This window comes from Geospiza fortis, unplaced genomic scaffold (assembly GCF_000277835.1).
Source record: "Geospiza fortis unplaced genomic scaffold, GeoFor_1.0 scaffold16, whole genome shotgun sequence".
Classification (NCBI taxonomy): Eukaryota; Metazoa; Chordata; class Aves; order Passeriformes; family Thraupidae; genus Geospiza; species Geospiza fortis.
In genome coordinates, this window is record NW_005054302.1 from 7,790,493 (window position 1) to 7,808,447 (window position 17,955).

General features: G+C 36.2%; 1 protein-coding gene across 1 annotated transcript in view; it reads right to left on the reverse strand.

Annotated features, from left to right (window-relative positions):
* Nucleotides 1-17,468, reverse strand: part of ARHGAP42 (Rho GTPase activating protein 42) — a 112,615-nt gene extending 95,147 nt beyond the window's left edge. The window contains exons 1-2 of the mRNA XM_031066018.1: nucleotides 17,379-17,468; nucleotides 56-117 (exon numbers count right to left, since the gene is read on the reverse strand). Coding sequence (XP_030921878.1) covers nucleotides 56-117; nucleotides 17,379-17,466 — 150 coding nt within the window. The 5' untranslated portion in view covers nucleotides 17,467-17,468. The remainder of the gene's footprint in view (nucleotides 1-55; nucleotides 118-17,378) is intronic.
* Between the last annotated feature and the right edge of the window lie 487 nt (nucleotides 17,469-17,955).

Genomic DNA, 17,955 nt, shown 5'->3' on the forward strand with positions numbered 1-17,955 from the left:
TGGACTATTTTACTCAAGGAGAGGTCCAATGGAAGATTACTGCCAGCAAACTTACCAGTCGTCTTCTCTCCTCTTCAACAGCAATCAGAAGCCGAGCAAACTCCTTCAATGACTGGGCTGAAAGGAAAACAAAGAAAAATAATGTTTTACTTAAAATGAGATTTTAAGACCAGGTGAGTCCATTATCTGGATTGAAGCTACATTGATAAAATATTTCTCTTATACTGCAATGACATAATCAGTCATGTAATCAGTAGCCTTAAACAAGATAGACTGAAGCAGGCAGCAGGTCAAGAGCAAAGAAAAAGAACCTGAGTCTTAAGAGTCATATGTATTTTAAACATAATTTTTTAATGGAATATGGCAAACTGAATTTCCTGAAACATGGAAAGATCAGTCTCAAAACAGAAGAATTCTGCTTTCACCCACAAAATTCACTTTAACATACCAGGAGCAGAAAGAAAATAATTGAGTTTCTCCCACTAAGGTGGGAGAACAAGTATTTGAAAGAACTATTAAAAATATTTGGGAAAATATTTGACACTCAACATTTTAGAAGAAATGCCAAGTGTTTAGATTTAACTGCTCTTTGGCTTTATGTTTTACAAGGACAAGTTTTCAGGTGACCCAAACATATGATTGATTTATAAGCTTTGAATTCTGTTACAACTGTGACAGATTCTTTGCTCAAATTTTTTTCAAATAGAAGTCAAAGGGCTGAAGCAGAGTCAATGGAAACACAATACGAGAATTAACCCTAAAAGAGGGCAAGAAAGATGAAAACATTCTGAAAACTCTTAAGACTTCATTCTCATGTAAGCAAACCTGTCTAGAAAAATATTTCTTTCCATTTGTATTATGTTCTCAAGGGCATATAGGTCACTTAGATTCAGCATCACAATCCCATCGGTGACAATCTCAGAGAACAATCATGTGAAGAGAGCTAAGTATCTGTTTTTACTTTCTCTTGATGCAACTAGCAGTAATTGCTACCAGTGACAGGATGCTACATGTTGTGGTTTAAAGCTCGGAATTCAGAATACAGATTGCTAAATAATACAGTTTCTCACAATAAACTTGAGGCAATCACAATCATTTTGAAAGAGGTAAAAAACAAAACTCAGATTTTCTGGAAACAAAACTCAGATTTTCTCAAAAGAACAGGATTGAAAAATTCTTCACAGTTAATGAACATATAGAGCTGACAGTATGCTAATGGAAGTTCCCCTCTTCGTTATTTTTTCATCTTCTTAAATGTTTTTTGTGTTAGTCTCCAATAATATGGCTTTAGCCCTTCTCAACATCTCTAAAAGATTTAAGGGAATAAGCACATTTTCTAGAAAGTACTGGAATAGATCCTTTAAGAAGGCACTATTAGCTAGCTTGCCTTAGCTGCCTTGTCTGCATTCATGAACTGTTACTTAGTTTTTGGACCATTCTGAAATAATTTCTATTTATACCATCTGGACTTTGCAGAGGTCACCCTTGCATTCTCCTTTCTCTCTCAACTTTTACAGTTAAAAAACATTTTGCTGTCTGCTCTAATTTCTTCTGCAAGAAATTACATAGCTAATTTTTTTTGTAACTATGATGCTACACTTGCATATCTTGACCTCTAAGTCGTTGTTTGCTGACAAATTCTTTTTTTCCCATTATGAGTTCTTGGTTTAGTCCAAATACACCTGGCAAGTGAAGCATCCATCTACTTGGAACTTGAGTCCTTTCCTTTAATATTTTCCCCTGAGAACATAAGTGTCAGAAGATTTTGCCAGTTATGTCGATATCAAGATTTTCAGTTTGATATCCACTGAATTAACCCAATCTTTTAGTCAGCTCAAAATATCTCATGGGAAAAAAAAAAGCCAAAACAAAAACAACAGGAAAAGAAATAGGAATATAAACAGGTTGGTCATACCCGACTAGGAATATATAGAGTATTACACTCAAGAATATCTATGTACCCAATATGAAATGCTAAAATCTAAAGAAATAATTAGCCAGACAGACATGGCTAAACTGTGAGGATGTGGAGGAGTGGGGGGGAGGAAGAAGGCGAGTGTAAAAGAAACCCGAAGCAAAAACTAGTACAAGAAGCTTTTGATTCATCTTTCAAATTTCAAGGCTGAACCAGAGAGATTTTTAGTTTAAGAGTTGAAACATTTGCTTAGGATTTAAATAAATTCAGGTCGGCCACAGGAAAAAAGCATATAAAATATGTTTGTAAGTGTGCAAATCAATATTTTCCTCAGTATTTAACACTAATACAAAGGTACTAGTCTGTCACCTGTACAGTGCCTCAGCTGAAGACTGAGAAACTGTCTCCATCTTTTCCTCCCCACTGGCTCACCTTTGGGGGAATTACAAAGGTCAGTTTCACTAAGAACACAGAACCTACACTCTTCAGCAGCTCTAAGACAAACCATCCCTCTGATCTTATGAGACTTTGATTGCAGAGACACCTTTGCATCAAAACTGACTACACCTCTGATGCTTGCTGCCCAACATCCACATCCATCCCTACATCCAGCCATGGGATGTCCTTCCCCAGCTCAGGAGTTGCACAGGGAGAACTTGTGCATTGTATTATTCAGAGCATAGTGAAGGACGCACACTCAGCAGAGAGTTCTACAACATGGACATCTCTGGTGACCCCAATGGTTCTTCTCTTCTCGTAATGCCACCACATTCACTGAGAAAGGCTTAACCCATGCCAGCTTTCCTACAACAGCCCTGACTACTGCAGTACTGATCTTTCATGTTACTACAGCCTTCTTCCCATACAACCCCCTCTCAGTGTGGCCTCACTAAAGTCCAGGGTCTGTCCCTAGAGAACTTTGGCTGTGCTGGAAGCTGCACTGGGAGGGGGAAAGGAAGGGAAGGAAAGAGAGCTCTTGCACCTCTTTTCCCAGTGTATCCTTTTCCTTCTTTCTCCCACCTTCTCCCACAGAGCCCTCCAGTTGCAGAGCAGCAGCAGCTCTGTCTCACCTCAGTTTGGGGCTGGGCAGACAGAGGGATGCTGAGGGCAGAGATCACTGAGTGGGGTGGGGCAATTCCAGGCAATTCACCCAGGCAATTCACCCACAGGGCACTGGGCACCTTGGAGATCTGGGCAGGGGCATCATTCCCTTCCACAACTAGTACCCTCACCGGGATCTCAGCACAAACCCTGGCCACAGGGTACACACACTTAACTCTGGATTCACAGCTCTCAACAGGAAACAAATAATTATTTATTATAACAAATTATTATTTCAACAATAATAATTTGAGGCGTTTTTGTGCAGTTGAAAACCAAAAGATTTAGAAATCAGACCCATCTGTGTCAGATGCAGCCCGCTGTCTGTCAGGACACTCAGGCATTATACACCAGGTTCACAATCTTTTCTTAGTAATGCTACAACTTTTTTTAAATCTACTTCTTTTTAATCAGAATAGACACAGAAGAATTAAAGTGAACTTTGTAAATACAAAAGGGGGTGGGAGAAAGAAGAGTCAAGTATTTTGCAAGAGGAAATGTCATGGGAATGTGTGGATAAGAAATAAATTCTGAAAACGCCAATAATATTAAGTACAATATGCAGCCTAACAAATTAAATATAAAGACATTTTTAGTTATTTTCATAAAGAATTTTTGTTATTGTCAGGCCATTTACAGGAAAATGAAGTGCGATATTAAAAATCACAACAGTGTTACAGTCTGCTTTTTCTTTAAGGGCCACTCAAAAGGACTTGTAAGATACAATTGGTACCATGATGGAAATTATGCCTGTGAAAAGCAACGCCCAATAAGCAGAAAAAATTGAATGTATACCCAGATATACACCTGTGGTCTCATTCATCACAATCACAACAGGTTGCCAGCTGCTCTCTCTGGAGTGTTCCCAGCTCAACAACAATGAGCTGCAAAATTTCTTGTTCAGGAGAAAGCACTCTCATTATTTTATTTACCAAAAAAAAAAAAAAAAAGCTAATCTCTTTACTTTTAATTGAAAAGTCTTTTAATTAATTTGCTTGATAAAGAAACAAACTAACAGTATCAGCAGCTTAAACATTAATGGTGTAGATCAACAAATCAACAACGTTCTTTTTTTTCCAATATCCCTATCATTTCAAACACATGGTACAGCTCTACAAAGAACTACACTCACATAATTAAAAAGGAAACTGAAGTTTGATATAGAATCTGGTTTACTGCATTGAAATCAACCCAGTTGTTCAGAGGAAAAAAAATACACATAATAAATCTTACAAAGTTTTTCCTATATACTTGTGTAGAGAATGTATCACCTTAAAATAGCATGTCTGTGGAAATTACTGAAGCTACTTTATCAACCTTAGCGTGATATTTAAGAGTACAGTGCTACACTGTACCACTAAATGTCACATGCAATAGATATGACATCATCTACATTTAATGACAAAAGGCTGACAAAGTGTATGACACATATAATAGCTTTGCATGAGCAATACTGAACTGAAAGACATAAAGCCAAGTTTGGAAGGTAATGCTCAACCCAAGACAGAAATTAAAAGCTACTGTGGAAGACAATATAACTGAATGTTCTTTTTTGTGGACTGTGGCTTTAATTTCCATTTATACATTCTTAATGTATAAATGGAAATTATAAGTCTTAAATGACGCATAGATAATTTTTAATTACTCTAAAGTACACAAAACAAGAATTTTTTGCATTATGAGCAGATATCACCACCATCTTCAGATATGTGAATGCCAGCATGGAAAAAATAATATGTATAGACACATGTCACATGTTCTTATGACACCTTGCTGTATGAAAGGCAAAAATGAGCAAGACTGTCAGAGATTTCCTTATATCTTCCTGATCTGAATGAGGAACTGCTGGACCGCGCTGTACATTGCTCCCAGTACTCTTTGGCAGGAAGGTCAGTCAAGTACATCCTCCAGAACTGGTCATACCTAGCACAGACTTGCTATAGCTGGCCTGAATTCATGCTTGAGCACGAACTGTAGCTAAAGTCTAGAGGGGAGTTGTTTCCTGTAAATAACACATCACTGAAACAGAATTCAAGATAGACCAATGGCCCATAAGGAAATTTTCTAAGGATTAACACTTGTTTACTAGACTTCTGTGAGTAAGCAGAATAAATATAAGAACCATGAAGGCTAGGAGAAGTTTTCTTTTCCAAATCTAAAATTAGAGTAAATATATTACTAAATAGTTGTTAATTAACAATTGTATTTCCAGAGCTTTTAATAATTAATATTAACTGCAGCCACAATAAGCAGTTTTTCAACAAATCACAACAGCAAATAAAATTTCCATCCTTCTTTCTATGGCTTTAAGGCACATTGAAAAAGTATGTGAGGTGGTGGTGATGGTGAGGTTACAGTAGGTAGGACAAGAGCGGCCACAGAAGGCTTCCTTTTAGACAGAAAAAACAAACATTTCAGAGTAACACTGACAGGCCACAACATCTATGAAGAGACAATCTGCTTTCTCAGCAATTTCTACTTAACAAGAGTTGTGGATGTTGTTAAAGCCACAGAGGATCTGTAATGTCTATCAGATCCTAGGTAGGATATGATAGGTGGTAGGTAAACTAAATTGGTAACTAAATTGGATGTCTCAAAATATGACCACTATCACAAGTTTTCACATTACAAAATGGAATGCAGAGGATGACTGTCTCAAAAAAAGACTCCCAAAGCCTGTCATTATCTTGATCTTTCAATATGTTGGCTATGAATTTAAATGGAGCCTTATTTTATACAACAGAGGTTTCCTTTACCACTGTCATGACCTGGACAGATTTGTTAATGATCCTTTTTCCCCCTATTTTTCCTACTCAATGAAAGCTATAAAACGTAAAAAGTATACAATTACCTAGCGCTTTAAAAGGAATTACAGTTGAGCCCAATGGAACAAGCTGAAGGATCAAAACCATAGTCTACAAACAGAAATAATGAATAATTTATGCAAAATGCAAAAAACGTGAAATATTCTTGAACTTTAAGCAGAGTATTGGTGTCAAAGCATTTTATAACTAATGTTGACTGAGCTGGAGCACCTTCAGAACATAATTTAAAAAACAGTAGTGCAGGATGACTGCAACATTTTCCTACAGAAAACAGCTGTTGGTTTTATTTTTAAAGCACATTTTCAGAAAAGCTATATTTGGACAAGAAGACATATGTCTGATATGTCTGATATGTCTGATTCCCAATTATTGCTCAGGTTTTCTATTTTCTTTACCTACTGTTATTTCTTCCACTATTTCTACCCTAGGCTGTCTTCCCTCACTTTCTAAATGGCAACATTTTTGAAGAAACTTGAGCTTGGAAGACTGAGCTTTGTACTGTAAATAATATTTACTGGGAAAGCAGAAAAGACCACAAAATAGCAGAGAAGTACAGAATTTGAAATCAATGTTTATCTTAGTTATTTTGTCCCCTTCTGAGTATCATTCCCAAGATAACAGAGGAGATGCAGCAACTGCTTTCTTTTGCTAAGGTTTAAGAAAAATCATTAAAGTATTTATGTAAATTCCAGTTTGCAAGCTTGCAGCATGTCAGATACGCTTTAAGCTGAGTATTGGTGTCAAGAGATGAATTATGTTAGAAGATTCCATTGTGAAAAAAGAAATTAGAATATCAAGATAATAGTTCATTTCTTCATGGGGTTTCAATCTCATTTTAAATTTGGGAAAGTATGTGCTGCTTTATCCTCTCCGTTTGGTTCCTCTTATCTTCTTAATCTAGGTATCAGGTTTTATGTATCTGTAATAAGGACCTTATGCATTCCTGTTGTCTGTGTTTACATTTTCCACAGCCTCCACAAGAACAGCAAAAGTAGATATTTGAACCTTCTTATAATACAATGAAATGCACTTCTAGTAGTAAAAGACATAGGATGAAACAAAAATTCAAGTGTAGAGGTTTAAAGATTACATCAACATACTGCAGTATGGAAATACACTCTCAAAGTGACAATGATTTCTGCCAGAAGACAGTGGTTTAAATTTACAGTCCAAATAACTACAAATTTCCTTGAAGATTTCCATCATGGCAAGGCACACTAAGGTACAGACAATCCTGTCTGGTCTGTACTGTTCTTGTGATAGAATCAAGACATTCTTAGAGCAGAAAATGTGAAGCTACTTCAGACTCAATAAGTGAACATTCTTACTATTTTCTCCATAATTAGTCTGCAAGGACTTAATTGCACTTAATCCAGTGGTTTTTTTATCAAATACTTCCATGATCTTTCAGATTTTGAAGCATCTCCCAGGGAGCACAAGTTTCAGTGGTAACTTTAATTCCATCCTTGAACTGTGCGGAAAGGTATTTTGCCAATTTTTTAAAATTATTGAAAATAAGTGTGCTACCTCAAATAAGGAAACCCAAATTTGTCAGAAAATTAATTATAGATCAGGAATAAAAAATATGATAACAGCAAAGAAACAGATATGAAAAATGCTTGTTTTAAAGCTTCTGCACAGAAATTACAAAAATGAATAAGCAAGAAAAATTATGAAGTTAAGCCTTTTATGCCCAAATTTATGCTTCAAGGTCTATGTATTGTTCTCCAAATATGATCACATGTTCCACTACATGCTGGCAAGCAGAGAATTTCATGAGGGCACAGCTAGTCAAATACATGTAACTAAAAGTAAAGAAACCCCAAGGGTTCTCTCTATTTCATTTGAGTTAAGGCATTGCAAACTCAAGAGAAAATTCAGTGGTAATTTTTTCTCTGCATCATAATTAGGAGCCTTTTGGCTTTTCATAGTATTAGAACAGAGAGATGATAATAAGTGCTGCAAATTCCCCATGAAAACAAAACCAACAATGAAACTATCAGATATTCAGCAACAGCTTCCTATTTGACCTCCCCTGGTTTATAGCATTTGATCCTTGTATGTTTATAGGCAGTGCTCCCCACAAAGTTTCAAAGCCCTTCAATTACAGGCCATATACCAGGCACAAGCATTTGGGTTTTGTCACACTATAAAGGTGAGAGAAACCAGCAGAAGAGGCCAGCCACTCCAAAGCAAGAATGGAACCTCCTGCCTGAGCATCACACACGTGCCTTACACTGCAGGCCAATATGAGAACCATAAAAGGCACCAAATCAAGATCTGAGCTTAACTGAAGCCCAAAGCTCTGCAAGATGTGTTTGGCAGGACCGTATAACATGTACATACCATATGAGGCAATGTTAACTCAAGAGTATTTTCACTTTGCAAAACTTAATGAGCAAATATAGCAAGGTATTTTCTGAAGTTTTATCCTACACATGTAAAGCATAAAGTACAGGGCTGCTATTAGAAGTAAAAACCCTTAACAGAAACAAACTTCCATCAGGGTAACCATCTAAATCCAGTTACAAACAGTGTCATATCTGAGAATTCTTTGCTATAAAAAGTAGCTATCATCTCACAAATATTTAAACATACAAATACAAGCCTTGTACAAAAGTTAAAACAATTCTTTGAGCCAATACATTTACACTTTCCACTCCACTACTTTTCAACAGAGGCCTACGCAGAAAGCTACATGTTCATATACAAACTAAGAAGCTTTGCAAGAAAGTCAGGTTATCTAGAATTCCCAGATTTACTGTCAGCACTTGTCAAACACAATACTTGGAGAGATAACCTGAAGACATGCAATGTTACAAATTTTAAATAAATCAAGTAATTACTCGACTTAATATCAGTAAATTGCCATGCCCTACTCATGCAGAAGCTTACAAAACAAATACAAGTAGAAAAATCTAAATAGATCAAGCAGGGGCAAAGTACTTCAGAGAGTCCTGAAATTTTTTTAAAGTTCATAATGGCTGTCTATCCCTCAGCATGTTTGTAAAAACAAAACAAAAACAAACCCACACCAAAGAGTAATTCCACTACCACCATTTCACTGTTAACACTTTATTAAAAATACAGCTGCGTATCTACCTTGTGTTAGTGTTCTACTCTATTTATAAAAGCACTACAGGTATTAAAAATACATCCTTCAATTTGGAAAATTTACCTATCTTGTGTAGCATGAATTCTTCAACACGGCAGAGATGTGGTAGAAAAACTTAATTCTAGACTCTACTAATCTACAGCACCTCTTCTTAAACATGGCATCTTGGACTGCCAGCAAAAACATTTTACATCATCTAAATAATTTCTTCCATTTTCTTAGCAGCATGAGAAGGATCTCTCAAGCAGTCATGTGCTCACACAGAGCACTATATCAAAACCTGTCTACAAATGACTAACTCTTTTCTTGTCTCTCCCCTTCTACAGTTCTGTAAAGGGGTGGAGGCTTTTGGGATAAATCAGAACAAATACACCATTTCTGCCATGTTCTAATAAAATAAAGAGATAAGGGTTTAGATGAGTGATCATCAGAAACACTGCATCTCTATGCCACACTACAAAATGGGGTTTTACATTATTGTATCTGTCAAAGAGAAATCAGCCTCCTTTTCACCTGATGGAGCCACAGGCACAGCAGTGGGGCTGAGCTCTACAGCTGCCAAACTCACCAGGGTGTGGGGAACAATATTCAATACTCCAAATTCTGTCTAACAGGTACAAAGTGATCTTAAAGTGCTGCTAGAGACCTACTTTGAAAAAACAGCAGCTTGAATTGGCCCCTAAACTAACAGCATTCCAGAGAAGTTAATTTCATTCAATTAATCTTTACCTCAACTAAATTGACCATTAACCTTTGACTTGAACAGATCTGGCTTCGCCTGAGTTGACTGATATCCTATCACATGTCAGATGAAGAACAGCTCTAAAAAACATGGAATATTCAGAAATTGTTAAGTTCAAAGATGGGTTCTGATGCAATCAGACTACAGTCTTCTCTTGCTTTCCCTCCCCCATCCCAGTAGAAAGAGTTGTGATATAAATGTACTGAGTACAAATTTTCTGTTCCAAGATAAGAATTGCTGCTTCAACCCCAAGTTTTTTTTAACAGCTGAATAACAAGACAACATAGGAAACAACCACTGTGCAATGTACAACATTGTGTGCAGCAACGTTAAGCTGCAAAAGTAATATTAAGCCATAACATTCCATAAATAAAGGAATTAGATGTAATTATGACTATATTTCAGGCTTGCCAATCCCCAATTCTTCAGAGGCCCATCCATACTTTAGGTGGAGGAAAAAATCCTGATATTTTAGTCTTCCCAGATGTACAAGCCTTATTTGTATGTGGCTCTTTATCAGTGCTGAAATAGGGGAAGTAAAAGCAAAAGCAATATATTCAGAATGCAACTGAGAATCATTAATACTGTTTTTCTGATTTTTAAAGTTTTTGCATTTATTGCTTGAATAGTGGAAGAGTTTAGAAAAAATATCACCAAATACTTTAACGGATGGTAGGTTTGCTATAATCACTTAATTGAATTTACACCTACAAAGGATCAAAAAGTTCCTGTGCTTAAAACTCTAAATTCTACTAAGCATTTTGATTTCAGAAAGTACAAATCTTTTATCTTACTTGCTCAAACCTGAAGATGAATATCTCAAAGCTGAGCTGATCAAATCAATATCTGTTTTGAAAATGAGTTCCTATTTCTCAAGAGGGATACTAGCCTGATAACTCTAAATGTTATGCCATTTTACTAGAAGTGTATTATATGCATCAACAGTACATACTCATTATTTTCAAAACAACTCTATGGAATAACACTCTAGTCCTCACATTGTCTCCCTATGGGCATTCATGCTTCCACTGGGATGTCCAAATCTAGAAATAACAAAGTGACAAAGGAGAGGAAACGATATGTTGAAGGCATGGAACAAGGACAATAAAGTAGAATACACCTTCAAGCATCCAGGAGATCAAAATATCAGAGAGACACAAAAGCTATTTCATATTGCTCTGTGAGTGGCATGGACTTGTCCATTCATCTACTCAGCTGTTCAGATCAAATTTTGACTCATCTTAACTCCTCAGCAGAATGCACCAGGACAACAAAGGTGTTGTTGTCCATTGCCTGCCTCAATCTCTTTCTGTGCACAGTGAGAGCTGAATCTGAGACACCACAGTCTGCAGTCCAATTCAGTAAAATGAACTAACATGAATTTTAGCTTCTGTTAGTACACCAGGATGTAGTACACCAGTACTGCAGGGACTCAGGAGAGCTCCTACTGTCAGCTACTGCTGACACAGAAGAAAGGTAGGACAAACAGAAATGGCAGTAACTGCATCAGCCACCCCAATTCAGTTTTTTTCATTTGACCACTCATCTTAAGGTCAACAGAGAACGGAGCATGCAAATTCCAACAATCTTCTGATAGGTATCCAAGAGAAAAAGAAACAACAAGGACTCTGTTGTTGATCTTATATTACCTTTCCTCCTGAACAGATAAAAATGTACTGCACCATTATTTTGTTTCCTGATTTGTCAGCCCCATTTGCCCTTCCAAAGCAAGGACAAGAGCTCTGGGCTCGACCAACACATTGCAACCTTCACTTTCTGGGGCAGATGTTGTTTTGAAGCCTTGATAGAATCCCAGCACTAGCATAAAATCATTCATTTCTTGAAGTCAAAAAACAATACAGTTACTGAAACAGGTGGCATTTGTTTAATTTGTCAAATATGCAACAGGGATTAAAAAAAATAATAGTAGGAACAGAATCAACAGATTTGAAACAAACACTTGAGGCATTTCACACCTTGATTATGGTGAGTTCCTCCCCACAAATTGTTACCATTGAACTTCTCTAGATAAAAATAATCCAGTACCAAAGAACCCTGTCCTGTGATCTTACAAGTACCTTAAGCAAAGTTGCTTTGAAAGTAATCTAAAAAGTTAAACTTTAAAATTCATTCCTTCAGCCAGAGGAAAAGAGCTGGCAAATCTAAGCAGATAATTACTGTGGAAAAGCAGCATACAATCTTTCTATGCAAATTCACTCTCCATTGTAAATAGCTTTCTAGTCTAATTCAGGACTCAACCCTTCCCCACCCATCTAAAATAAAACCACCTTTTGTAAATACACTTGTCCCTAATGTACTCCACAGGGTCAACAAATTCAAGCACTGGAAAAGTTGCTGGGATGATGCCTACACTAAAAAACATCCACCCCCAGAACTCTGCCCCCAAGGTGGTGGCGAGATCCTGTTCTTTCTTTGCTTTGGATAAGGCAGTAGAGGACCTGAGATGCTGGAAGTAATTTTAGACTCATTTGGTAATTCCATTCAGAAACCTGGTTGCAAATGGGAATTCAGTGCAAAGTAGGCTGAATATTAACCCCAAAAAGAACATTCTTGAACATGAAAGCTTAACCTCAAGTAATTAAGCAGATGACCTGTAAGATATCCAAGTGATTCAGACAGTAGGTGGCTCAACTGAATTTAAAAAATAATTCAAGAAGAGCCAAGCAAATTCAAGAAACCATTACACGCCACAAGGCACAGTGGCTTGAAATCATGAGTAACATGACATCTACCTTCTCAGATTCCTGATGAACCTCCAAAAGGCAGTGTCCTAACCTGGAGACTGCCAAGTCCACAGACTGATTGTCAAGATTTGTCTCTACACACTGTAGGCATGTATAAAGCTCCTATGCAATTTTTTTCTGTTGTTTTAAATGTATTTATTTGAATAGAGCATTGTATCCACAGCATGCACCATTAAAAATGTAATTTGGTACCTCTTAAAGTCAATTAAACTTTTATACTGTTACAAAAGATGGGGGAAAAAGGAAATATCATTATTTTTTTCTTTTTTTTTCTGTAGTTTTCTATACGAATTTCCCGGTATGGATCTATATTTACAGGATGCTTGTCCTCTGATGAGCTCTCCAAGAGGGTAGAGCAAATTCTAACTGGAAAGGACTGTATACATGGATGCCTAGTATGAGTAAAAAAGAAGACTGAGCTTCTGGCATTGCTGCTCAACTAAAACAAGAAAGGAAAACACAGTAGTGGACTCTAACAAACAACTACTATTAGCATTCTGCCTTTGTTTGGTTGGTTTTGAGTTCTTTCTCTCCAGTACATTTGAGTTGATTTTTCAAAGTTCAACTTGAAACTAACTGCTGTAAACAACATAACTGCCAGGTATGAGCTAACAGTTCTGTAGATGGTTAGTTGCAAGCAATTTAATAATCCCATGAATGACTTGAGGTGTGAGTCAGCAAAGATCACGAGCCCCAGCCACTAGCGGCAAGAGAAGAATTCGGCACCCACAAGAAAAGATACCACATTTTAGAACTTTTGATTTATTCTTTGTGGCTCAATTAATAATGATTTCATAAATCACCATAATCCTATTACATTCTTAAATCAAGCATCTGATGCTACCTGAAACATCTGTCATAATATAATTCTTTGCAGAGAAGAAAATCCCAGACTTCAAAACCAGCAGTCACAGAGTGAAAGACATATGCTTTTCAGTGCACTTTCCTAAACAGCACTTGATAATAAAACACAGATACTAAAAAAAAATGCTAGAATATCAGAATGTATTTCTTTGTTTTGTTTTGTTTTTTTTTTTAATTCTGAAGAGCATGGTCTTATATAGCAGATATTAGATCTCACAGATATATAATTAGCCATAATACAAAATAGACACAAACTTGTTAAAGGCACAAGAAAGAATTCCATTGAGTTAATAATGTTTATTGTTTTCCTCTCTAGCAGCCATAAACCAGATAACACAAACAGAATAAAAGAGGATCAAAACAGGGATATTCCTAGGGAGAGATCCAGGTGATACAAGTTGGATAATACTAGGAGGAGCTCAGCAAACCTTCTTCTTGCAAAATTTATGCCTGCAGTGTATACTGAGGAAAAAGATGGATGATCATTAAAAACATTGTTTTTGCAGCTGTCCCATCCACGTAAAGTTCTATGTTACCTACAAGGTTTGAAACATAAAAATCATGCAGCCATTTTACACAAAACTACCACTGGGCAAGACAAATGACTGACCTCCTTTACTGCCAATCTTAAGTATTTAATTTTTGTGCAAAATATTTACAAAGAGGGCTGGGAACAGGGTGATATGTCTAAAAAGCAAATGGCAAAGTGTTATCAACTGTTGTTATTTCTGAGGAAAACATAGTTGTTAGATTAGGAAAGCCACACCCTCTTCTCAGAGTAAGGGCAAGTCACATAAAACTTTCATTACTATAGCTTTTTAGTGGTATTAATTCACTGTCACTCATCTTGTTATTTTTGCATTGAAAATGCCATCTTCTGCAAAACTTTCCAGTTGCACAAGACACAGTTATAGCTTCACTGAATCACATGCAACTGGAGCTAATAACCATGTTCTGCCATCAAATAGTCATGCATTGCTGCAGATCACATGGTTCCACAAGCATTCCAAGCCAGAGGAAGAGACAAAACCAGCAATTGTTGCTGGCTTGTTTTATTTTTTTACTGAGAAAAACTAGTAAAGATGGGGACCACTGTTTCTCAAACCAAATTTTCTGGCAAAAAGATTAAAAACTGAAGCTTGAGTCCTTTGATGTTCACAGTTAATAAACCAACCAAAACATAAGCACTGTAGCTGATTTAAGGAACAAGGCAGTCTACTTATCCAAGACAGTCACAGAAAGTCCTTACAACACATGCATAACATGACTCTAAACTAGGCATGGTATATCTGAAACTGACTATGAAGATAAATTTGCCTAACTTCCAGCAACATGAAAAAAACTATCTAAAATGCATTATACAGACACAGACAAGATTTTTATGTCAAACAAAACCCCATCTCTTCTATGCAAAAATTAAATCCTTGTAAATAAAAGATAATAAATCATCAAAATTAGAAATCAAAGATAGGAATTAAAAAACCAAAGCAACCCAAACAAATAAATCACTGGATTAAATAGAAGATGGATTAAAATATGTATGAAGAACACCACCATAATTCTGTTTATATGGAGTGTGTCATGAAGCTTAACTAAAATTACTTCTTACGTATTTAATGCAATGGGCTTACTGGAATAAATAAGTTATATTAAAAGAACAACTGAAATGCACAGTTTATAGGAAGTGCAAATAGAACTGCTCTTATTAGATCTCAGACTGGAAAGACAAAAAAGAAGCCAAAACAAAGTTACTAAAGAGAGATCCTCAACTTTAGTTACTAAAGAGAGACCCTCAACTCCAGTATCACCTCAAAAATGTTAATGGAGCTATCAATTCAATTCCAAATATTCTTTTATGGATAAGAAACAAAAAATCACCTAAATCACTTATATTTAATGCTGAAAGAATCTGAAACTTTAAAAAAATACTCAAATACATCCTGACAGAACAAGTCAGAGGTGAATTCCCAGTGCTACAGCGTATTAGGGTAGATTTTCAATGCTAAGCTTGAAATAGAAATGCAGTCCTTACAACAAGCCTCTATGAATATATCCATAGGGTTTTACAAATGTTATCAAGTCAGAACATCACTGCAGACTGAAGTAGAATCACTGGCCTGCACAGCTGTAGACATTTTTAGAAAAAGGAGGTGAAGGCAAAAGGAGGTACAGAGCAGGATTCATCTATACAAAGCTGTCTTTGATGATAAGCAAACATCTATCTTGTTGGGGCATGTTGAAGATATGGATAAATTCTAGGTCACTGCTCTAGGGAGATCAAAAATTGAGCCTTACCCCATAAAAGCACACAGTATCGTTCAAGCTCTGTTAGACTTGAATTTGATTCCTGTCAGTTTACCTTTTACTCTTACAAGCGTCTTTGATGTACATGACAATCCATCAGGCAATTGGTCCTTTGGAAGCTAGAAATCCCTTCTTTGAAGCTTCAAGTGAAATAAATCAGCTGTCAAGCATCATGAACTGTGTTTTTTTCCTGAACCGTTTTAAATGCCTGTTTAATGTCCAAACAATAAAATGTCTTTTCTTTGCTACGTTTAGGTTACAAGTAAAATGAATGTTGTCTTTGTTCTCAGTCACCTGATTTTACATGCAAAACCATAAGTCTTTATAAAAATTATTGACCTAATCTAAGACATATAGCTGAGATACTGCAGATTTAGTTTAAAAATATACATATACAGTATAATTTTAACAGCCAAGAAATAATATGTAGCATGACAAAAAGTACATGCACGCCATTTTCTCCTTCCATGGTGGACACACCTGAAGAATGCCTGCAGTTTTACACCTGAGTAGCAGCAGCTCAGTGATTTCACTCCCCTACTTTTAATTGCCAGTAAAATTAAACCTCCCCTCCCACGCCCTGCCAAGAGTTAGTGGAAGACCGTGACCAAATACCAGTCATCTCTGATGACAGTCTTCTGACTACCACAATGTTGTAGGGTGAGGATGAGGCAAACCTTGCAAGTGAAAACAAGCAGTTCAGACCTTCTGTCCAATGACTCAGTTAGGAAAAGGAAAAAATTGAAGGGAGAGGAGACTTGAAAATAGACCACAATAACAGATACACTTGGAAAAGACTAAATCTGAGTTTCCTCTCTGTGTTACATAGAACTTCTTAAAAAAATACCAAAAAGCCCTATGTTCCCTCTTGTACTGTTCGCTCTTGTACTGCCAAATTATTTATTTTTAGAAGCCACTACTCTTTAAGAAGCATCTTACTTCCTCTCAGATATTTTAGGAGATGCATGGGGGCCATGTGGTATGTAAGACTCATAATACTGAATTTAGCCTTTCTGAAGATGGATTGTAATCCAAATTTCTTACCAGTGGGGGTTAGCACTCCAGCTGCTGCGCTACTGTGTAAAAGCATCACTACAACTGCAGCAATGTCTTGCAGCAAAGAGTTGCTGAATTTCTGAACCTTGGAAACATTTCCAGGATTAGTCTGCTGAGGGAGGAGTATTTTGATGACATTAAAGAGGCTTACATTCAAGACAAGTTGAGCTGTTCAGTTCTGCAAATGCAGAATTTCGGGTGTGTACAGAGACAGAACAATAAGCAGCTAGCAAATTATCCTGGCAAAAGTTCAGACAACCATATATGCACAAGTTGTAATGAACATATTCCTCTTTTTAGACCTTTAAATACTTCCTGTGTATTACTACGCACTTTGGTGATTTTTTGCATACTTACGTTACATCATAGAAAACATGTGTACCTTTTAGTAACTCACTGAAAACTGACTGAAACATAAAAGTAACAGGAGAATTTAGAAGATTCACAGTTGACTCAGCTGACAAAATTACTGTTGAATACTTTCTGCTACAATAAATCAAGGTATGCCATGAAGACGTAGTTTTTAGACATGTATTTTTAAAGTCTTGCATGGCTTCTATTTATTGAAATTTTTCTATTTTTGTGACATGAACCATTAAAAACAACTGTGAATTCCCCCACCGTATTTCTGATAATATGCTATAAGAAACTATAAAAATGCTTTGCCAGCAAAGCAAAAGAGAATACTTACCAATATTAATTTCATCATCAGTTTCAGCATCTCCAATACACTCAAACTGAAAATCTTGTAAAGACTGTGAAAATTTTTGTACTGCCATGGATAAATCTAGAATTCAAGGAAAAAAAAAATCAGAATTACTCCACTACAACTTCACTGGAGCAAGGCATCATGCATTTCTGCATTAAGTATTTTTTCTGCTTACAAAGTTTTCTTTCTATTATATTTTTGGACATTAAACTTATTTTAAAATCACCATCACCTTTTCAAAATCAAATATCTGAGATATCCTAGACACCTATGAAACAGGCTGATGCAAGTTTTCAAACATTGATTCATGTATCACATTGACAACTAAAGAACTTTTATACATCTTGAGAAATAATAAATTAGTATAAGAAATTGATGTCTAGTGATAAATTGCATATGTAAGTATACCACTCTTTAAAGTATTGCAATATTAGTTCGCAGATTAAAATAAAGCTCATGACAGCTTTTTCATTAGCACTATCAAAATAATTACATTATAATTATTCTGATACACCACACTGTAAGGTGTTTTAGTGAAAAACTATTGTAAAAAGAAATT